The sequence below is a fragment of the Stenella coeruleoalba genome (genome assembly GCF_951394435.1).
Source record: "Stenella coeruleoalba genome assembly, chromosome: 10".
In the NCBI taxonomy this organism is placed as follows: domain Eukaryota; kingdom Metazoa; phylum Chordata; class Mammalia; order Artiodactyla; family Delphinidae; genus Stenella; species Stenella coeruleoalba.
In genome coordinates this window covers 57,785,268-57,809,098 of record NC_137156.1, presented here as the reverse complement: position 1 = coordinate 57,809,098, position 23,831 = coordinate 57,785,268, and the positions used below count along the sequence as shown (strand labels likewise).

Here is a 23,831-nt window from a genome sequence, read left to right as displayed (position 1 = left end):
ACATCATTCCCGAAAAATCTGAATCTCGTACTTTCAAGAGAACTCCGCAGAGGTGTTGCCAAGGAAGTCAATGTTTAGAAAGCTCCTCTGAAGGGAAAGGGAAGACTCAAGGGGCCACTGGGATGCTTCAAGCAAGAGAAGATGAGGAGAAAGACGAGAAACTTCAAACAGAAGACAGTTAAGGATAATAAAACATTCACAGAAGTGAGTGACCAAGAATCTGAAAAAGATGACCCTACAATAAATGAGAGAAGTCAGGCTGAAAAGAGACAGTATGTGTGTACTGAGTGTGGGAAAGCCTTTAGTCAGAGTGCAAACCTCACAGTACATGAACGAATCCACACAGGAGAGAAACCCTATAAGTGTAAGGAGTGTGGAAAAGCCTTCAGTCATAGCTCCAACCTGGTTGTTCATCGGAGAATCCACACTGGACTGAAGCCCTACACGTGCAGCGAATGTGGGAAATCTTTCAGTGGTAAGTCACACCTCATTCGGCACCAGGGAATCCACAGTGGGGAGAAAACTTATGAATGCAAGGAGTGTGGGAAAGCCTTTAGTCGGAGTTCTGGTCTGATTTCACATCACAGAGTTCACACTGGCGAGAAGCCCTACACTTGTATCGAGTGTGGGAAAGCCTTTAGCCGTAGTTCAAACCTTACTCAACATCAGAGAATGCACAAAGGAAAAAAAGTTTACAAATGTAAGGAGTGTGGGAAAACGTGTGTTTCTAATACAAAGATTATGGACCATCAGAGAATTCACACTGGGGAGAAGCCTTATGAATGTGATGAGTGTGGAAAAGCTTTCATCTTAAAGAAGACCCTTAATGAACATCAGCGACTTCATCGTAGAGAGAAACCTTACAAATGTAATGAGTGTGGGAAAGCTTTTACTTCTAATCGAAATCTTATTGATCATCAGAGAGTGCACACTGGAGAGAAACCCTATAAATGCAATGAGTGTGGAAAAACCTTCAGGCAGACTTCTCAAGTTATTCTACATTTAAGAACCCACACAAAGGAGAAACCCTATAAATGTAGTGAGTGTGGGAAAGCCTATCGTTATAGCTCACAGCTTATTCAACACCAGAGAAAACATAATGAGGAGAAAGAAACGTCATAAATGCCATATATTGTTGGAAGTGGACCTAATTGCTACTTTCTGGAAAAGCAATTTTTCAGTATCATCAACCTTAATTCTCTAAGAATTCATACAGGGAAAGTAATCAGAAGTAGACAAAGATTAACAGAAGGGCTATTCATGCCAGCATCATATATACCTGGAGGAAGAAAACTAGATTTTCAACCATACAGGGTTTAAGTGAATGACGGTCTAGCCATATGATGGTTTGGCACCCATTGTAAACATTTTTAAAGAATATTTAATGCCATGGGGGAAATGATTTAGATGAAATAGAAGATAAAGAGAAAAACAATGAAATACGATCCAAATTTTTAAAAAACATTTATACAAAGGAAAGAAATGGGAATGAAATAATACCAAACCAAAATGTTAACAGTGATTATCTCTGGGTAATAGGATTATAGGTAATTTCTATTTTTTTCTCTGTACTTTTCTATGCTTTTTAGATTTTCTACAGTGAGAATGTACTACTTTCATATTTTTCTACAGTGAGAATGTACTACTTTTGTATTTTTTAAATACAACGAGTACATGTTCATTTTCACTCAACAGGGTTATGAAAGGCGCATAGAACATAGACTCTAAAGTCCTGGGATTGCACCCTAATACTGACACTTAGTAGCAGGGGAACCCTGAGCACGTCACTTCCTTTTAGAGCCTGTTTCCTGTGTATTACATCATAAATACCAGTTGTTGGCTTTTGCAGTTTTGAGATAAATTGACTTTACAGTTGTCAACAGAATATATAATCCACTTTCTTAATCACTGTTAGGTTAAAAGAAAACAGCAAAGCTTTACTACATTCTCCTCTCCCACAGTTTTAGAAGGATCCGCAGATAATAAAGAACCACCTAGGCTCCACCTTTTCGATATATGTCTACAGAAAAAATGCCATCTTATGAAATTGGAACAATTGCAGTTTCAAAGCCTTTAAAGAGACACAGCATAATTCAAACAAGGAGAAGACTCTGCCTTCACATGTTACATGGATTTTCATAGCTGAAAGTGCAGACTTTTGGGTCAGAGACATATGAGTTCTAATTCCAAATCTGCTGTGCCCTAGCTTGTCAGTTTTGGACAAGTCCCTCAAATGCTCTGAGCCACAGATTTATCTGTAAAATGGGAATAACGACCTACCTCACAGGGTTGTTGTGAGGATTAAATGAGATAATGCATGTAAATGTGTGACAAGCCTTTCTTTTTGTCTAGCCCTCTGACAAGGCCTTAATCTGTTTACAACCAATATTTTAAACTTTTAAGACAGCTCAGAATCCGTCTGGGAACCCTTAGAATCTCCCCATTCTTAACGCAGCCATTCCTCTTTCTTTGTATACAGTGAATGCCCAAACCTAACACCATTTGTCTTATGCACATAGTGATTTATTGTTTCAGGGATTACTGAGGATTTGATATCCCATCCAATCCTCATAACATTGGTACAAGAAAATTGAGTCTCAGTGAGGTTAGGTGACTGGCTAGTAAGTGGTTGGAGCCAGAATGTGAACTCAGATCTGACTTTCAAGTCCATGCTTTCTTTATTATACCAAAGTGCCTCTGTCCATCATGATGGTTCTATGCGAGGGGGAGACCAGTTGGGATCCCCCTGAGTAGCCACTTCTGTGAAAGGTGGTTGATTATATCTGGACAGTTATTTGATCATGGTTTCCTAAGGAAGATGCTGTCAGTCTTCTCTGAGTTAGATTTATGGCCTGTCTCTGCACCTTGTAATTTAGTTTTAAGGATTATATATTTCTTCCTTGCTGTTACTTCTTAGAAAGAATTGGAAGGTGTGAAGGGTATATTTGGGTGAAAAGGGATTGTTTGGTTTCGTCCTATTTTGATAGGATAATGGCTTATATATTATTTTGTGATGTAATAGTCCCTCTTTGCATAGTTATTCAAAGCAAGGTTTGGAGGCTCTGGAACAGATCTGCTGCATTCAGGGGGTAGGACTCTTGTAACATTGGTTACCCTTGGGTAGGCACTTCCCCAAGAGTCTGGGTGGACACGAGAGTAGGGTCACCCACATGTGGCAGTGGCTAAACAGAACTGCAGCAGTAAGGGCACTTCCATCATTTTTCCCTTGTCATGTGTCCTTTTAAAATTCTACAAGGGATTTGTCATTAATATTCATGCCTTTTGTCATGGCAGCCATCCTCACCTGCTGATTACCTATGTGGAAACTCCCAGGACTAATGTCTCCTGGCCCTGCTAAAACTGCTTTAAGAAAATAGGCAAACAGCTTCCTGTGTGCCTGTCAGGTGGTATTTTTTAAGCATTTATTATTGCTAAGCAGAGTTGTTGATGCTTCCTATATTGCTGAGCAAGTGTTCTCTGACCAAAACATTTTCCTACCACTGTGTCATAGCATCTGAAATTTTTTCTTCAAATAGGTTTTCTTTTTCATCTTAAAAGACTGTGATCTTCAAGAGTAAATACCTTCTAGGAGACTGGCCAGAGATCAGAATACGTTCACTTTTCTTGCCCAGGCAAGCTAAGATAGCGGACCCTGGAGGAGGCCTTCACTAGCTTCTAGTCTGAGAGGTTGATGCCTGTCTTAAGCTGCAGGAGTAAATGTTGACAGATGGTCTCTGTACCTTTTCATATAAATATTTTGCAATATAATTTGAACTGACCATCCACCTTCCTCCAGAAGTTTTTCAATACTTCCAGCTGCCTGCTTCAGCCAGAGTTTAATTTTGCAGTTCCTTTCAAGCCCTTTCATGATACACTCTGGAATTCAGGATCTGTCTCCTTGAATGTGTTTTTTCCAACTTCCTGTTCTAATGGAAGCCTGGTTGATCCCTAACAGCAGTGCTTCCTCTGCAGTCCCTCAATTGCTAGTTTTTTCTCCCCCAACCCGTTTACCTCTTTGTACGGCCATTTCTTCTCTATTCCATCAAAACCCCAGCTCTTTTGAAATGTACATCACTAAACTACTGTGTATTGCCCATCCGTGTTCTTGTCATCTGCCAGCTTCCTGTGCACTCACATTTATTCACTTTAGTTTTTAGTACCCTGAATATTCCTGAGGAATATGAAGAGGCAAGTATTTTTTAGTCACAGATACCCTGGTTATTGAGAATTGCTTTGGTGTGGACTAGAAATATACACGTCTCTTTTTAGTTGTGAGAAAAAGTGTGAAATTAAAATCTTATGTAGCCTTGATTAAAGGGAAATATGAAAGACAAAGAATCATGCATAGAGAGGAAAGTGTCTCCCTAGACTTAGAGATATTTTTCATTGATGGTGTGTACTATGTTAGGTCTTATTAGGAACTGAGAAGAAAATTGAAACCAAAAAGAGCTTTAAATAGCTGAGTAATTCCATTGAATATGAATCCCATAAGACTATATTTCATTTCAGCTCTGTATCCTGAGAGACAGACTTGCTTTTTAATGTTTTCCCATTCAATATAAATAAAATAGTATGCTCATATTGTTAGGTTGTGTTTAGAAACTAGACTGTCTATAGTCACCTCTGATGTTATAAAACTGAAGTCATAAAACTGTTTTTGCAGAAGATAGCTATAATTCCTCCAATAAATATCTGTTGTTATTTACTTGTTATAAATATCACTGAATTTTTTTCCCTTTGCTTCCTTCCTTTATTGAGAGTGGGAAGAAAACTGTCCAGTTTGCTCTTCTTTTAAGCAGCTGTTTTTAGAAAGAATGATTCTGTTGTTTGAGATTCAAACACAACATGAAGCTTGTTATTTTCACACTCATAATAGAGTTGTCCCTCGGTAACTGCAGGGGATTGGTTCCAGGAGCCCCACCCCTATACCAAACTCAAAGGATGCTCAAGTCCCTTATATAAGATGGCAAACTATTGCATACAACCTATATACATCCTCCCGTATACTTTTAAATCATCTTTAGATTACTTATAATACCTAATATGATGTAAATGCTATGTAAATAGTTGTAAATACAATGTAAATGATATGTAAATAGTTGCCAGTGTGGCAAATTCAAGTTTTGCTTTTTGGAACTTTTTGGAATTTTTTTTTGTTTTTAATATTTTTTATCTGTGGTTGGTTAAACACATGGATGCAGAACCCAGAGATACGGAGGGCCAACTCTACATAAACTAGAGCTCTAACCATTAGAAAGTGTCCTTCTGTTATTTCCTTAGAGAACTTGAACAGCCACTTATTGTCCCACCCACCCCCCCACCCGCCCCCCGGTCTCATCTGTGTTTCAAACCTATACTATTATGTAGACGTCATTTGGCTGAATAAAACCAGCATGTTCCCTGAAGTCCATTTCTGCTCCAGAAGGCAGTTTGGTGAGGGGTCAAAAAGGATATGGCAGATGCCTTTCTGGACAACATAGATACAGGACTTGACTAGGTCACACTCTTTCCACTGACCATTTCAAATCCACGTGGCATAATTTGACGTACAAGGTTTGTAGACACGAAAAAGCTATAACCAGTCTCTAAGCCCAGTGAAGTCCAAATCTGGGAATCACAAGAAGTAATATAAGTAATTTCCCAGGCCCAGCAAATCAGCATTTCTGGGACAGGGTGTAGGAATCTATATAAAGCAAAACTTTTGCTGTGGGGATTTAAGAAAACTCTCCATTAGGAGCCTTGACTCTTTACATGACTATTTGTGTGATGACTGTCCATTTTCCCTCAGAAAAGTCTATAAGTCACAAAATTATTGAGACATATACCAAAGTTAGTATAATCATAACAAATTAGCAACCAGTTTACTGAGTGAAAGAAAATGCGGTCACATTTGCAGTGTTGGTTTAAAAACAGAGTTGGACAGAGATTCATGTTTTAAAAATTTATAATAGAACAATATGGCAAACAAAATAATCATAAAGCCCTTTGGCTATGAAACAACCTAGAAATGCTGGATAAAACTTGAACATCCTTTTACAGGGCTTTCAAGAAAGTGAAATAAATCCTCAAAGCCTAGAACGAAGAGGAAATGGAAGTCAGAAAGATAAGTGGGTGATAAAGCCTTGGGTGCCGTGCAGCAGTTTGGAGATCTTGGTCGCCAAGGGACTTAGATTTTATCAGCCACAAGGGCAGGATTTGAGCCTTGGGCTTACAAAGAGGTGGAAAATTGGAACCTAGATTAACAAGAAACCTAGATCTTCACAGGGCTACATCCTCAGTGAAAGCATACATTAGGAAAAAAAGTGAGTCAGGAGCAGAGGGAAGACATTAAGGAAGTTTGTGGGGCTTGTCCTGGGCTTTAAATGTAAAATAAAAGTCTCCCTAATAATTTATAGCCATGGATCAATCCTCATGGTATTTTAGGGTTCAAATTTGGTAAACACCAGACCAAGAAAGTAATATAAAATTAGGTATTTACATATCCAAGTACACCTGGAACAGTTATTTAAAAATTAACAATTTAAAAAGTTGAGTTATCTGATTGTTTTAAGTTGAACTTTTTGGGAAGTAAATTCTGGGACAGGATAATATGCAGCAAATTTATTGGAGAGCGCTATTGGGATTAACATCTGTAGAGAGAGTGACGAAAGCAGGATTAGCAGTGGGAGAAGATAGCTATGTTGTAGTCACAGAGTTACCTATGTTCCCTTTGCTGGCTTCAGACTCAGACTGGGATGGCCTTTCAAGATTGCCCAAACTTGAAGTGAGAGGTCTGGGCCGTTAGACCCCTTCACTGACACAAGTACTGATTGGCACAATATATGAGGAAACATATATATATAACCAAATCATTGCTGTACACCTGAAACTGACACAACATTTTAAATCAGCTATACTTGAATAAAAAAAATTTTTTAATCAAAGTGAGCAGAAGAAATGAAGTAATAAAGTCGGAGTGGAAAACTAGAAAACAGAAAACAAAAACAATAGAAAAAAATTAATGAAACCAAAAGTGCTTCTTTTAGAAAAATCAATAAAATTGATAAACCTCTAGCAAGACTGATCAGGCTAAAAGAAGAGAAGACACAAAATACCAATGTCAGGAATGAAAGAGAAGACACCAATTAGATGAGATTCTACACTACTTAAAGGGATAATAATTATGATGGTTAATTTTTTTTTTTTTTTTTTTTTTGGTACGCGGGCCTCTCACTGCTGTGGCCTCTCCCGTTGCGGAGCACAGGCTCCGGACGCGCAGGCTCAGCGGCCATGGCTCACGGGCCCAGCCGCTCCATGGCATGCGGGATCCTCCCGGACCGGGGCACGAACCCGTGTCCCCCGCATCAGCAGGCGGACCCTCAACCACTGCGCCACCAGGGAAGCCCTATGATGGTTAATTTTACGTTGAATTTGACTGGGCTAAGGGTTGCCCAGAAAGCTGGCAAAACATTATTTCTGGGTGTGTCTGTGAGGTTGTTTTCAGAAGAGATTAGCATTTGAATCTGCAAATCTGGGAGTTAGAAAGGGCTCTGACAGTTTGGTTGACTGGCTGAAACATGGACCAAAAGATGGCCTGTTGTGAATGAATCAGAAATGCCCGCCCTCCCTTGGTTTAATGTATGGGGCGGGAATTCAAAGGTTTAGGGAGATTGGATTATTAAAGTGGATTTGCCGTTCAAGACCTACTCACCCACACTGGGAGGGTCCAGAAGACAAAACTTTCATCAATACTATGAGAAATAAATTGGCAAAGGGAGAGCTAGCATTCTTGAAGAGCTCCATGATCTCTTCTCCATATGCCTGACTCAGAATTTAGTGTCTAGAAATAATCCCTTCAACCATGTAGTACTAATTCCATTATTTTCCAATACCTGAAAGAGAAGTATTTGCATAATCTCTTGGACTGGGGAGGGCCTCAGTTACATTTTGTTCTGCCCAGACACCTAGCCACTGCTAAGGATGGAAGATTCTAGATTGACTTAAAAGTATGCTTTTGGACCTCTCCGAATTAGAGGTGTAAGAGCATCAATCAACATCATAGATAGGTATTTGAGAAGAGGCTGGAGGGAGAGGACCGATAGTCTAAGATGGGGCTAAGACCTCAGAATACTGGTCAACTAAAACAGAAATCCTAGTCTGAATGTTAAGGTCGTGTTTCTCATCTTTCTATAAAATCCTACTCTACCAGTGTTGTGGGGCTGTTTGTTTGTTTGTTTTTAAATGCAAATTGGTGTGTGACTGACCTATGACAAAGGATCTGGTATAATTCTTCCCTCCCCAAAATGAAGGATCAATTTTCCTTCCTGTTAAGGCAAGACAATGAAATTAAACAGGAGAACCACAAAGATAGGAGAATGTGTTGATCTTGCTTCTCAGAGACAAAGTGGTCCATGAGAAGGTGAGGCAGCCGTGAGTGTACGTCTGGTCCCTCTTATTTTTTTTTATTTTTATTTTTTAGCCATACCACACCGCATGTGGGATCTTAGTTCCCTGACCAGGGATCGAACACATGCCTCCTGCATTGGAAACGTGGAGTTGTAACCACTGGACCGCCAGGGAAGTCCGAGGTCCCTCATTTTTTAGTGTGCTTTTCTTTCTCACAAAAAGGGGGTTGTACTCACATATGAACCTGGATTTAAAATCAGAGATTTTGGCTCCAGAGTCTGGGCCCTTAAAAACTATGGGAATGGTTGAAGGGATGTTTGGAAACTGCAATATTAAGAATAGAACTCAAGTTTCCAAGCTATTAATTGGCATTAAAGTAGGGGCTTAGTTCAGAAGAATGTTTCAGAGTTGGCATGTTCTATGTTTAAGTGATTTCTATGGTATCTGGACAGTTTAGGTGCATGTAACCTGTTGCAAAAGAAAGAGCAGAAAGATCTCGGTTCCATTCTTGCCTATGTCCCTAATTAACTGAATATACTGTATAGCCCTAACAAACTCATTTAATTCTTGTTTGCTTTTGAGGTGCCTGAAGTCCTAATATTAACTTAATGAACAAATATTACATTATGCCAAGTTCTAGATTTTGACCATTACTTCTTTTATCCAACTTTTTTGACAACTAAATTGTCTCATAAAGTATTTTCACATGATCCTTTTACTGAATGCTCACAACAACGCTATGAAGTAGGCATTATACCAATATTTGACCGACAGAGAAACTGAGACTTAGAGGCGGACTTAATAACATCACAGAGCTAGTAAGAGAAAGAGCCAGGACCCAAACCTAGGTTTTCTGATTCCAAATCCAGTGTACTTCACCTGTGGGAATTCTATGTGCTAAGAATGTGTGAGTGTACGTAAAACAGAGGCTATGTGTTGTATTCCACCAACATCCCAGCTCTCTGGGCCACTTTAAACAGATTCCATATAGTTCCATCTTCTTCAAAGGTAGGGTATCCCTTTTCGACTACCATCATCCCACAAGATAACCAAGCCTTTCATCTTGGGGTGAGGATGAGGAGGCTTCAAATTCCTTGACTGTCAGATGGGCACCAGGCTGAATCTCAGGGCACAAACTGAATGATAAAACTGGGGCTCTAGGCTGACCATTGGCAATTAGTGGTCCTCACCAGCAGACAACTCTGGTTACATCCTTCCAGGCCACTGCTTGGTAGGGTGTGGATGATTATAGGCTCACTGGTCAGTCATCCACAGCCCAATTAGTCATTTTGGCTCCTCTCATTCCTTTCTTCTTCCCTAGCAGAAACACTTGTTTGGCAAGCATGTCTTTCCATCTCCCAAAAGTGTCTATTGAGCTGACAGTATAGTCTTTGTACCCTTTTTTTCTAGTCTCACAGTGAATAACCTCTGTCTACTTGGGCAGGCAGGGGAGGAGAAGGGGCCTCAGGTCACAAGTAAAATGATTTAGTGTAGGGGGAGCAGGGACCACGTTGATTATTATTTCAAAATCTCCCATTCGTGCTTTGAGACCTATAAAGTACTATCTCCTGGTTCTCCTTCTACTTGGTTGGCTGCTGCTTCTAAGCCTCCTTTGTTGGGTCTTTACCATCTTTCTGCTTAGCATGTATCACTCCCTGACATATTTTGTATTTGTTTTCCTGTCTACCCCCACTAGAAATGTAAGCTCCTAGGGACTTTACCTCTTCATTTATGTCCCTAGTGCCTAAAATAGTGTCTAGCACATGGTTAGTACTCAGTTAATACTTGTTGAATGAATGAAAGAGTAGAGGCTGAAATGTTTAGGCAGGTGTTCATTGAAAGCCAGGAGAGGACATATATACAGAATAACACCTTGCTCATTCAACAAACGTTCATCTAGCACCTAGTATGGCTTTGTGCTAGGTGCCAAGTATACAAGGGATCCAGACAGACATGGCCCTGGCCCTTGACACAGGAGGGAAAGGGGCAGGACACAAACTCTAGATAAATGAAGATGGAGCGCAGTTGTTTGGATTCGATAAAGACCAGCTAGAACCTGCTTGGTAACCAAGGTAGCTTTGAGAAAAGTCTGGTCATTGACCTTTAGCTCATTATACCTTCATTGTAATACTAAAAATCATGCCCCTTCAGCCATGACAGTTCCCAGACAGACCAGAAAAGGCGAAAAAGTGGGCAGTGGCCCAATTCCTGGGAAATCCCCACCCTTCCGAGAAATAGCAATATTCCTTCTGGTAACAGCAATATTCCTCCCATTCCTTAGCGTATTAAATTACTTAGCCCATAAAAACTACAGCCCCATGCCCTGGGGCCGCTCTCACTTTCTGAGACAGTCCACATTTGGCCCGTGGAGTGTGTATCGCTCTAAATAAACTTGCTTTCACTTTTCTTTGGTGAGCTCTTGAATTTTTTCCTGCACAACCCAAGGACCCTCACTTGGCCATGGTCCATTCTAAGGGCTCCTGTGGGTCCCAGGACATGACATTTCCCTCTCCTGCAACACCCTCTTGGAGCATCTTTCTGGTCTGTCTTATATAGGGGTTGACGACTCCAGGAGTCCAAACTTAAAATATCTAAGTATCAAAGAGAGAATCAGAGTTCAGTTTCCTTTACACAGACCTAAATTTACCCAGGGTGATGGACAACTGCAACAACTTTCTCATTCCAGAGAGGCAGTGTCTCTCTATTGCAGTTTCAGCTTGATTAATATTTAACACCAGAGCTCCATTATCTCATCATTTGGGCAAGAGATACTCGACAGTAAGCCAGTTCACAAGGGAGTCATTTACAAGCCATGTTATTTACAGTGAGAACTGCTCCAGGTTCAAGAATAGATTGGAAAAGTCACCCACGAAGTCACTCAGACATATGAAGAATTACTCCCCATCAACCTCAGTTGAACTGCAAATTAAAACAAAAAGGTTCCGTTCCTTCAGGAGACAACAAGCGTCCTGAGGGCCTGAACCGTGTGATTCACCGCTGATCCTTGTGTTCCGGAACACAGCTACGCCTACTCTCTGGTTGGGAGGAATGAAGACCCAAGGGTCCAGGAGCTCCGCTTTTCTTCGCCTTCACCGGGAAAAACTAGGAACCATAGAGCTATGGCTTCCTAGAGAGCCGGCACTGGGAGGTGGGGTGAGCGACCGGAAATCGCGGTATCCGCGGGTCAGCCATTATTTGGGGCCTCAGGTGCCGTGGCGTCCAGTTCCCGTGTCATCTCCCGGCGTCCCGGCGCCGAAGCGGCGGTCCCCAAGGCCGGAGCCGCTGCGGGAGCCCCCGGTGAGCGGGGTGGGCTCGGGTTAGGTTGGCACGCGGGGAGGGCGGCCCGGGGTGCGGCTTGAGCTCGCCAGGGCAGCGCAGCCTTCGCCGACCCCTCTCCGGCCCTTACCCCCAGGGCGGTCCCTCCGCTCCGTGTTGAGGTGGACGCCTTGGCTGCGGCTTGGGGAAGGTATTGAAGACAGAGCCCCTGAGTCTGAGTGTCTGTGGACCGGCCCTCGAGTTAGTAGAATGTGCTGCCCCTTTGAGAACACCGCCCTCAGTAGTCAGGTTCCCCAGCTCAGGCTTTTCTGCTCTTTTCCCATCTTCTCTGAGACTGATGCTGAGAAACAGCTTGAGACTTCCCTGGAGCAGGGGCTCCCAGACTAATGGGGCCTTTTTTTTTTTTCCCTCGAGGTATGGACCGGTTCTCATCTTTTAATTTTGTAATATAATGGTATTTAAGAAGCAAACTTAGACAAGCCGTACCACCATTGCTTTAGAGAATGTATTTTCACATTAAGCACTAAGATGGTAAACTCAGCGTAAAAGCCGTCTTTTGCAAGAAAGGTCATTGCCAACCTGCGAGTGACTACGTATGGTTGTTTATTTTCGTTTTACCGCTTGCCAGATTAAAGCTTTATAATGAATTGTTGTCATTATTATTCTAAACCATTGCTTTAGAATAGTTGTTTGGGTTTCAGAAGTCTTTTCTTAGATGCAGTTATTTTGGACTTTTGGAGTTAGAATCCCTGAGTTCAGAATTTGCTCCCATAACTGAGTGGCCTTGAGTGAATCACTTAGTTCCTTTGAGGCTTCTTTTGTTCTTTTTAACGTGTGGCTCACAAACCTTTTGTGAGAAGCAAACAAAATGTATGTTTAAGGATTTGTTATTTGTATCTATCTGCAAAGTAAGAGTAAATAGAATTCTGATAATTTACCGTAGAAAATTATTTAGAAATCCTTCTCGCCCCGCCCCGGGTTTTATTTACTTACAGACTTTTTTTTTTTTTAGAGCAGTTTTACGTTCACAGGAAAATTAAGCAGAAAATACAGAAATTTCCCATATACTCCCTGCCCCCTCTCTTGCATAGCGTCCCCGCATATCAACATCCCCCACCACTGAAGGGATGGAGTGGGAGTTTGGGATTAGCAGATGCAAGCTAGTATTTATAGAATGGATAAACAGCAAGGTCCTCCTGTGTAGCACAGGGAACTATATTCAATATCATGTGCTAAACCATAATGGGAAAGAATATAAAAAGAGTATATTTATGTATAACTGAATCACTTTGCTGTACAGCACAAATTAATACAACATTGTGTAATAACTATACTTCAATCCAAAAAAAAAAAAAAATCCCCCACCAGAGTGGTACCTTTTGTTGCAGTTGGTGAACCTGTATCAGACACATTTTAATCACCCAAAGTCCAAAGGTTACATAAAGGCTCACTCTCTGTGTTTATATATTCTATGGGTTTGGACAGATTTATAATGATTTGTATAATGTATCCACCATTTTAGTATATAGCATGGTTTCACTGCCCTAAAAATCCTCTGTGTTCTGCCTGCTCATCCCTTCCTTCTCCAACCGTTGGCAACCACTGATCATTTTACTGTCTCCATAGTTTTGCCTTTTCCAGAATGTCATATAGTTGGAATTGTACAGTATATTAATTTTCAAATTAGCGTCTTTCACTGGGTAGTCCATATTTAAGCTTCCTTTGTATCTTTTCATGGCGTAATAGCTTGTTTCTTTTTACCACTGAGTAATATTCCATTGTCTGGATGTACCACAGTTTATTCATTCACCTATTGAAGGACATCTTGGTTGATTCTAGGTGTCGACAGTTACGAATAAAGCTGCTGTAAACATCCATGTGCAGGTTTTCGTGTGGATGTATGTCTTCAGTTTCTTTGGATGAATACCAAGGAACACAATTGCTAGAATTTATGGTAGGATTATGTTTAGTTTTGTAAGATACTGCCAAACTGTCTTCCATAGTGGCTGTACCATTTTGCATTCCCACCAGCAATGAATGAGAGTTCCTGTTGCTCCACATCTTCACCAGCATTTGGTGTTGCCAGTGTTCTGGATTTTGGCCATTCTAATAGGTACGTAAGGTATCTCATTGTTTTAACTTTCATTTCCCTGATGACATATGATGTGGAGCATATTTTTGTGCAGTTATTTGAAATATGTATATCTTCTTTGGTGAGGTATTTGTTTAGGCCTTTGAGTCATTTAATCTTAATTTTTTTTTTTTCCCTTGTCACACAGCTTGTGATATCTTAGTTCCCTGACCAGGGATTGAACCCAGGCCCCTGGCAGTGCAAGCTCTGAGTCCTAACCACTGGATCACCAGGGAATTCCCCCTTGGGCCATATTTTAATTGAGTTGTTTGTTTTCTTATTAAGTTTTAAGAGTTCTTTGTGTAAAATATACAAAGGAAGGATAATAGTATGTGTCTTTTGCAAGTATTTGTCTTCTCATTCTTTTTTTTTTTTTTTTTTTTTTTTTTTTGCGGTACACGCGGGCCTCTCAGTGTTGTGGCCTCTCCTGTTGCAGGGCTCCGGATGCGCAGGCTCAGTGGCCATGGCTCACGGGCCCGGCCGCTCCGCGGCATATGGGATCTTCCCGGACTGGGGCACGAACCCATGTACCCTGCATCGGCAGGCGGACTCTCAACCACTGTGCCACCAGGGAAGCCCTGTCTTCTCATTCTTGACATTACCTTTTGCGGAGCAGAATTTTTTAATTTTGATGAAGTCTAGTTTATCAATTATTTCATTCAAGGATTGTGCCTTTTGTGTGTATCTAAAAAGCTATCACCATACCCAAGATCATTTAGGTTTTCTCCTAGGTTATCTTCCAGGAATTTTATAGTGTTGCATATTACATTAGGTCTTTGATCCATTTTGAGTTAGTTTTTGTGAAAGATGTAAAGTCTGTGTCTAGATTCATTTTTTGCATGTGAATGTCCAGTTGTACCGGCAGCATTTGCCAAAAAGACTATATTTGCTCCATTTTATTACGTTGACTCTCTCTCAGAGATCAGTTGACTATTCATGTGGGTCTATTTCTGGACTCTCTATTCTGTCCCATTGATTTGTCTACAATTTTGCCAGTACCATGCTGACTTCATCATGGTAGCTTTTTAGAAAGTTTTGATGTGGGTAGTGTCAGTCTCTCAACTTTGTTCTTCTTCTTCTTCAATATTGTGTTAGTTATCCTGGGTCTTTTGCCTCTCCATGTGAACTTTAGAATCAGTTTGTCAATATCCACAAAATAGCTTACTGAGATTTTGATTGGAGTTGCATTGAATCTATAGATGAAGTTGAGAAGCACTGAAATGTTGACAATATTGAGTCTTCCTATCTGTGAACATGGGATAGAAATCCTTTTTTTAAATTCCTTTCCATCACCCCCAGATCAGTTACCAAAGAACTGCTCAGTTTTTCTCAATTGTTCTATCCCTACTACTACTTAATTTAGAACTTTAATTATTTGTTTAGACTACAGGTTTCCCCTAATGTCTGAAAGTAGAGTTGTTTTTGTTTTGTTTTGTTTTGTTAATTTAGGTTGCACCAGGTCTTAGTTGCGGCAGGCAGGCTCCTTAGTTGCGGCCTGTGGGCTCCTTAGTTGTGGCATGCAAACTCTTAGTAGCAGCACGCATGTGGGATCTAGTTCCCTGACCAGGGATCAAACCTGTGCCCCCTGCATTGGGAGCATGGAGTCTTATCCACTGCACCACCAGGGAAGTCCCTGAAAGTAGAGTATTCTTATGAAACCTTTCATTAGCTGAAATGATGTAAAGCAAAGAAGCAGTTCCCTTAGGACACATCTTGCTAACAGATGCACAAAGTAAAAATAGGTAAAGCACAGATGCTCACAGACACAGGTTAAATCTACAGTGGCTTGGTGCTGAAATGCTGAGTGTAATTCCTGTGGAAGGAGCTTGACAGTGCCACTCTGGCTACTTGGGATGCCTCTGGCTGCCTCTCAGTAGCCTTTAGAATTGGCTTCTGTTTACCTCTTCACTCTAATTCTACAAAATTACCTCAAAGTTTACTTCCTTCTCTGATTTGCAAAGAATCTTTTTAACAGAGCTATATGTGCTGTCTCTCCCTTGCTTTTGAAATTACAGTTTCTTTATTCCTGGAATGGCTTTCCTAATACTCCAGTGGTCTTTTTTTCTTTACAGCCCAACCCAAAATTACGTTCATGAATTCTTACTGTGCTTATATGTCCTCCTATTAATTGTACTCACACATTATATTGAAATTATGTTTATATTTTGGCCTCCTCTGCTCCATTATAAGCATGAATTTTAAGAGTCCATGTGTTAAATAAAATTAATGAGGCACTCTTATATGTTACTGATAGTAATGTAACTATTACAACCTTAAAAGTTTAAACTATTTGTACCTTTCAGCCAAACAGTTTCTTTTCTGGGAAATTTTCCTGAAGAAGTAAGCAGAAATGTAACCAAAAATTCATTAACAAAGATGGTCATTGCAGCTGAATTTGTCATAGGAAAAAATATAAATCTAAACGTCTAACAACAGAGGACTAAAGTATGAATGGGCTGATATATTCTTTTTTTAAAAAAAAAAATTATTTATTTTTGGCTGCATTGGGTCCTCATTGCTGCACACGGGCTTTCTCTAGCTGCAGCGAGTGGGGGCCACTACTCCCCGCGGTGCGCAGGCCTCTCACTGCGGTGGCCTCCCTTTGTTGTGGAGCACAGGCTCTAGGCACGCAGGCTTCAGTGGTTGTGGCACACGGGCTCAGTAGTTGTGGCACACGGGCTCAGTAGTTGTGGCACACGGGCTTAGCTGCTCCGCGGCATGTGGGATCTTCCTGGACCAGGGCTCAAACCCATGTCCCCTGCATTGGCAGGCGGGTTCTTAACCACTGCACCACCAGGAAAGTCCCATGGGCTGATGTACTCTTGAAAATAACGATGAAGAATATTTGATATTGTGTTTACAACACAATGTGTGTGAAATTATGGAGCAATACAGTTGGATCCAGTTTTGTGATCCAAATTGCCCGTTGGAGAAAGGACTGGAAGAATGTAGTCCAGAACAACAGCAGTGATTGTTCTTTGGTTTTGTATGTGTTTTCTGGTTTTACAGATTTTCCATTTTGTAATAAGAAAGAGACATATTATTTCTAAAAAACGCACTATTTCTAGAAAGCAGAAGCCTAAGAACATAGGAAAGGGTGCTAGTTGCAGAAAGATAATGATTAACATTTGAATCCATATACCAGGCACTATTCAAAAGCCTGAAATGTATTTCACATCAATTTCTTACAACAAGCCCATAAGATAGGAATTGTTGTTGCCCCTATTTTACAGGTTACCAAACTGAGACTTAGAAGTGAGGTAACTTGTTCAAGGTCACACAGGAGTAGCCAGGATGCCCATTGTTAGAATGGTGGATAAAGGATTTATTGTAATTAGGTGGAAGAGAAACTGTGAATAAAGACCAAAGGAGGGACTTCCCTGGCCGTCCAGTGGTTAAGACTCCATGCTTCTAATGCAGGGAGCACGGCTTGGATCCCTGGTTGGGGAACTAAGATCCCACATGCCACGTGGCCAAAAAAAAAAAGACCAAAGGAATTTCATGTTTTTGATATCAGCAATGGTCTGGGTAACATGCGTATTAGTGTCCCTAGAGCCTTGGGCCCGGGCTTCTCTGTTAGAGGAGGCATGGCCCAGAATCTAGAACTTTGCATTCAAGGAGGTTTCTTCATTAGTGAGAGCTAACTGGGGTCTGGAAAACCTGATTGTTTCTCTGGGTTAACTTTAACAATGATTTCTTGAGGTCTTATAGATGATGTTCTCCAAGCTCTAAGGAAGAAGGCAAGCAAGGATTGAGGGGACCTAGAGAGGAGCCTTTCTTAAATAACAACAATGACAAGAGAAAATTGGGCCCACAGTGCTCTGAGACAAGAGGGCCTTGTTAAAGGGAAGGATGATACCTGGAAGTGGGGAACCAGCTTCCAAGGGAGCAGCTCCTCTGTTTGGGAGACCTCCCACCTGCACTTTAGACAGTTACGTTACCATGAGACATCTGGACCCCAGGAGGCACTGAGCCGGCTCCGGGAGCTCTGTCGCCGGTGGCTGAGGCCAGAAGCACGCACCAAGGCACAGATCCTTGAGCTGCTGGTGTTGGAGCAGTTCCTGAGCATCCTGCCCGGAGAGATACGGACCTGGGTGCAGATCCATCGCCCCGGGAGTGGTGAGGAGGCAGTGGCCCTGGTAGAGGAGCTGCAGAAAGACCTCGATGGACCAGCACTAAAAGTGAGAAAGGGGAAGGGGGAAGAGTTTGAGGTGGAAGGAGGGAGTAGGCCCAGGACAGAGGGGGTAGAGGATGATGCTGTGATTTTCATTAACAATAACACAATAGCAACCCTAATGCTAATTAAAACAGGTTCATGAGCTGTTCAGACCACAGAATGTATTTTGAGAGAAATGGATTTATGATTGGGGTCTTTGGGCCAATTCAGAATCAACACAAGGCATTGACTCTACTTTGCCTCCTTGGCTGATGCTTGCTAATGCTGAGTTTGGTTCAAGAATCTGAAGAATGTAATATTTGTAAGTGTTCCTCTAAACAGAAACATATGTATTGTTTGTATAAGTATGTTTGGAGTGATGTTGTAAGCCTGAAGTATAAAAGGCAGTGGGAAAGCATGAATGAAGCTTTCTAGATCTGGCAAGACCTCCCCATGTTTTCCCCTACTGGGGATTCTGTGAGCCAAGGGATTGGGTTGAGATATTTGCCTCTGATAAGATTTTATATCCTTGGCTATTAAATTGGGATCTTGATATAGTTTCTAGTATGTGTCAGATCTCTTTCTGTCAATCTGGAGCCCACTAGAAACATTTCTATATAAGAAGTCTGGAATATAACTTGGAAGTGATACCAAGGATGGGCTTATTTGTTTAAATCATAAAAATGAAGAATTGAGAGCTACATATTTCAGTATTAATCACTAATCCATCTTTCTCATTTGAGAGATAAGAAAATGGAGGCAGGAAAAGGTTCACTGCATTGTCTTAGGTGAGACATCTAGTTAGCAAAAAAAGCAAATGTCTAGACTTCTAGTGTTCCTTCTATTGGAGCAGGAAAGGATAAGTAAAGGGGTAAATAAGTAGAAGAGTGTATTGAACCCAGGTGTAATCTAAAACGAGGTCTGAAGCTCTTAATTGCTTGTTACTTCCCATTCCCTCCTTAACCCACACCCAGGTCTGGCTTCTGTTTCCACCGTTGTGTTCAGTCTCCTCTGGGAGAGGTCACCAGTACCATGAGTGGGGCTAGAGGGCAGCTCCATTGTTCTCAAGGCAAAGCTTTACTGCTGTTTTGATGCTCCATATTTGAGGTGGGTCACTCTCATCTCACAGTTCTAGATTACGGGCAGAAAGAGGTCCATGTTAGGTGAGTCCATTTTCTGGAGGTACAAGAAAAGTCAGCTTATTTTGTTCTGCTTGTTCCCAGGTTCCAGTCCTTGTCCAGGATCAGGACAGTCTCCAGGAGGGTCTGAGCACTCCAGGAATAGCACTTCCTCATGCACCCACTGGCAGCCACATATCAGCTGAAATTCGCTCAAATCCTCTTACTGACCCAGTGGTGTTCAACTTGCTCCAAGATCCTCAACATGGTAACTTACTGGCTATGACTTTGGACTTTTCTCAGGACTCTTACTGTGGCTCATCTCCCTACTCCCAGATAGTTGCTTCCTCTCCTGCCCTTATATGAACCCCTTATGGTACCAAGCTCTTTCCTGTTCTCCCTCTTATCCTTTCCTGGGTCCCTCTGACCCTTTATCCATTCTTTTTTTTTTTTTTAATTTATTTATTTCATTTACTTATTTTTGGCTGCGTTGGGTCTTTGTTGCTGTGCGCGGGCTTTCTCTAGTTGTGGCGAGCGGGGCTATTCTTCGTTACGGTGCGTGGCCTTCTCATTGTGGTGGCTTCTCTTGTTGCAGAGCACGGGCTCTAGGCACATGGGCTTCAGTAGTAGCAGCACGTGGACTCAGTAGTTGTGGCTCACAGACTCTAGAGCGCAGGCTCAGTAGTTGTGGCACACAAGCTTAGTTGCTCTGCGGCATGTGTGATCTTCTGGGACCAGGGCGCAAACCCATGTCCCCTGCATTGGCAGGCAGATTCTGAACCACTGCACCACCAGGGAAGCCCTTTCTTTTTTTTTAATTAAAAAATTTTTTTTTAATTTGGTTACGCTGGGTCTTATTTGCGGCTCGTGGGTTCCTTAGTTGTGGCTCGTGGGGCTCCTTAGTTGAGACTCCCCAGCTCCTTAGTTGTGGCATGTGAACTCTTAATTGTGGCATGCATGTGGGATCTCGTTCCCTGACCAGGGATCGAACCCGGGCCCCCTGCATTGGGAACACGGAGTCTTATCCACTGTGCCACCAGGGAAGTCCCCCTTTATCCATTCTTATTGCTATTCTTTGTGCTATTCCAGCCCTGCACGTGGGGGTCAGAAAATATTTGTAGGTCATTTTACAGCCATCGTTGCCTAGTTCTGGGAGCTCTGTGTCTTTTTGAATTCCTTGTTTATAGAAGATAAAGATATTGGACTTGGAGTAGTGGGCAGGAACAACAGTTATCTCATATGCAGCTTTTTCTCCTTCAGATTCTCCTGCCCCTGAAGCTTCTGCCCTTTCCCAGGAAGAGAACCCAAGAAATCAATTAATGGCTCTCATGCTCCTGACAGCCCAGCCCCAGGTAAGATTTGCATCCTCTTTTCTTCCTAAGATCCTATCTGCACTATCTCATTGTGGCTGAAGTATCCTAATTGTGGTTGGAGTATCTCTCATCCTTGTGCTTAGGTGTCCAGTCAGCTCCTATCTCTAAATCAAGGTCGATGCTATTGGAAGGCAGACTTCATGTGGGGTCTCCTATGTCTCCCTGGTATCCCTTGCCCACCTCATGCCCTCACAACCTGTCTTCCCCATAAGTGAAAGGGACCTTTCAGTAGGGGAGCTTCCTGGGCATGGATAATCTCACACATACCTGTTATTTCAGGAATTGGTGATGTTTGAGGAGGTATCAGTATGCTTCACTTCAGAGGAATGGGCATGTCTGGGCCCAATTCAGAGGGCTTTGTACTGGGATGTGATGCTGGAGAATTATGGAAATGTGACTTCCTTAGGTAAGGACACTTTCTTTCCATAATTCTTACCTTTACTTCATCAGCTTTTTTTTTTTTAACGTTTTTATTGGAGTATAATTGCTTTACAATGGTGTGTTAGTTTCTGCTTTATAACAAAGTGAATCAGTTATACATATACATATATCCCCATATCTCTTCCCTGTTGCATCTCCCTCCCCCACAACTTCATCAGCTTTTGTTTGTTTTTCTTTTCTTTTTTTCTTCCCCCTACAGTGGAAGTGCAGATTCTTAACCACTGGACCACCAGGAAAGTCCCAGCTTTTGTTTGTTTTTCTGATTATGAACATAGTATAGCATACTTATTTTAGAAAACACAGAATATTAGGAGAAAAAAAAATTTTTTTAACCCACTATTTGCAAACAGCTACTATCAAAATTTTGATATATTACCTTTCTGGCTTTTTTGTGTGTGTTTGAGGTTTTTTACATTGTTTTGAGAGTGTGTATTTATGAATATATACAGTTTTTTTTTTTTTGAATATATACAGTTTTATAGCTTGCCTTCTTTGCAGTCACCTCACTCTCATATTATCACAAATTCTTTGCAACAATTATCTGTATTGGCTGCGTAATTTGTGTCATAATTTAGTTAGCCATTTCTTTATTTTAAATAATTGCCATAATAATCATCTATCTCTATGCCTAAGGTTTTGTGTGTGTGTGTGTGTGGTACGCGGGCCTCTCACTGTTGTGGCCTCTCCCGTTGCGGAGCACAGGCTCCGGACGCGCAGGCTCAGCGGCCATGGCTCACAGGCCCAGCCGCTCCGCGGCATGTGGGATCCTCCCAGAGTGGGGCACGAACGCGTATCCCCTGCATCGGCAGGTGGACTCTCAACCGCTGCGCCACCAGAGAAGCCCCTGTTTTTGTTTTTTTAATTTCTCATTATTTTTTAGAAGTAGAATTACTAGGCCTAAGTGTTTGAATTGTTTTAAGGCTCTTGCTTCATACTGCCAAACTGCTTTCCATAGTGATCTCAGTCCTCTCTGCTCTTACCAGCTGTATGTAAGAACCACTCCTTTGGCTCTGCCTTCATTGCTGCTGAGTAGTCCTGTTCTTTTAAATTATTGTTAATATAATTTTTTAAGTTATAATATTTTTATTTAGTGGATTTCTTTGATTAATAACAAGAGTATTTTTTTTAAAACTGTTTGCCATTTATGTTTCCAACAAACATTAAACACCTACCATGTAATGGCAACTATGGAAATGACGTGATTCTGCCCTTAAGTAGCATGATTTGGGAGATGAACATAAAAAGAATAAACAAAGCAGAGTAAAATAATTGGTAATAGAGTGACGTAAGCCTCTTGAGATGGAAATGAAGAAGACAAAACAACCAGTACCAGTTTCTGGGGATTAGGAAAGGCCATGAAGGAAGTAGCTTTGTATTTCATTGTCTGGGTATCATGCTTTACATTGACAGCTTTATGATACTGAATTTCTATTCAAGAACATTACATATAGTTCCATTTGTTCATACTGCCTTTGTCTGTTTCAGGCCTGTTTTAAAATTGCATTCAGGTGGATCTTACGTATTCTGGTTACATTGATTCTTTGAAATAGGAAACTTTTCTGATGTTTTCTAATTGATCATTGTTTGCATACATAAAAATATTTAATTTTTGTATGTTAATTTTGTACCCAGCAACCTTAGTAAATTTTTTATTGTTCATAGTAATTTATACTATATATTTTTACATATATGAGAATATGTCTTTTAGTATCTCAGCTATGGTGTGGTGGTCAAAAATTTTGTAGATTTTATATTTTGATACATATTCCCAAACTGCTTTCTATCAATGATGTACCAATTTACACTTCTACAAAAAGAGTACAAGAGGGCCCATTTCCCCTGTATGTGCTTTTGGTCACTGTTTTGGGTTTTGTTTTTTTTTTTTTAATTTTGTTTTGGCTGCGTTGGGTCTTTGTTGCTGCACACGGACTTTCTCTAGTTGCGGCGAGCAGAGGCTACTCTTCATTGAGGTGCGCGGGCCTCTCATTGCAGTGGCCTTTCCCGTTGCAGAGCATGGACTCTAGGCACACGGGCTTCAGTAGCTGTGGCTCACGGGCTTTAGAGCGCAGGCTCAGTTATAGCGCATGGGCCCAGTTGCTCTGCGGCTTGTGGGATCTTCCGAGACCAGGACTTGAACCCGTGTGCCCTGTATTGGCAGGCGGACTCTTAACCACTGCGCCACCAGGGAAGCCCTGGTCACTGTTTTAAAACTTTGCTAGCTAGGTGAAGGATACTATCTTTTGTTTATTTTTCTTTCATTTCTTTGATTATTAGTGTTATCATGTTTATTGGTCATTTTCTGCTTATTCATATTTTTTCTACTTATTTCTTTTATTTATTAGAACTGCTAACCCTTTGTCACATGTTGCACATTTTCCCATTTGTTTGCCTTTCAGTGGTATTATTATTACCATTATTTTTTAAGTCTTAGAAAATCTTTCATGAAGTCAAACAGCAATATTTTCCTTTGTGGTCTCCTTCTCCGTAAAATTATTAGTTTTTAAATCACCTGTATTTTCTTCAGACATTTTCATTGTTTCATTTTTACATTTAAGCTTTAGTCCATCTAAAGTTTATCTTAATATACAGAATGACATAGGAATCCAGTTTGTATGTTTGCTTTTTTTTTTTTAACCCAAGTGGCTTTCAGTAGTTCTAATGCTATTTACTCAATAATTCATCTTTTCTTTGAAGAATTTTAAAACATGCTTTATGGGTTAATTGATTAATTTTATGAAAAACACTCACCATGGATCCATACCTCACGCTGTAAGCCAAAATAAATTCCAGATGGGTCTAGGAGTTAAATTTGGAGTTAAATTTAAAAACTAAGAAGAAAATGTAATTCCTTACTTTTCCAACTCTTTAAGGGAAGAGAAGTTTGAATCAACTTTAATAAGTAAGATATGCTCTAACTGCAATGCTGTTAGGGCTTTGGGCAAGCAGATACC

The 23,831-nt window shown here is 41.1% G+C and overlaps 1 protein-coding gene across 8 annotated transcripts in view; it reads left to right on the top strand.

Moving 5' to 3' along the window:
- Positions 1-23,831, top strand: part of LOC307192428 (uncharacterized protein) — a 40,693-nt gene that overhangs the window by 7,164 nt on the left and 9,698 nt on the right. For 3 of the 8 annotated variants that reach the window (XM_079933283.1, XM_079933282.1, XM_079933286.1), the window contains 5 exons: positions 13,693-13,774; positions 17,495-17,973; positions 19,172-19,334; positions 20,327-20,418; positions 20,719-20,845. In XM_079933283.1, coding sequence (XP_079789409.1) covers positions 17,584-17,973; positions 19,172-19,334; positions 20,327-20,418; positions 20,719-20,845 — 772 coding nt within the window. In that variant the 5' untranslated portion in view covers positions 13,693-13,774; positions 17,495-17,583. Of the gene's footprint in view, positions 1-11,575; positions 11,683-13,664; positions 13,775-17,494; positions 17,974-18,574; positions 19,056-19,171; positions 19,335-20,326; positions 20,419-20,718; positions 20,846-23,831 lie in introns of those variants that run through there. The other 5 variants (XM_079933285.1, XM_079933284.1, XM_079933287.1 and 2 more) reach the window with 5 other exon arrangements.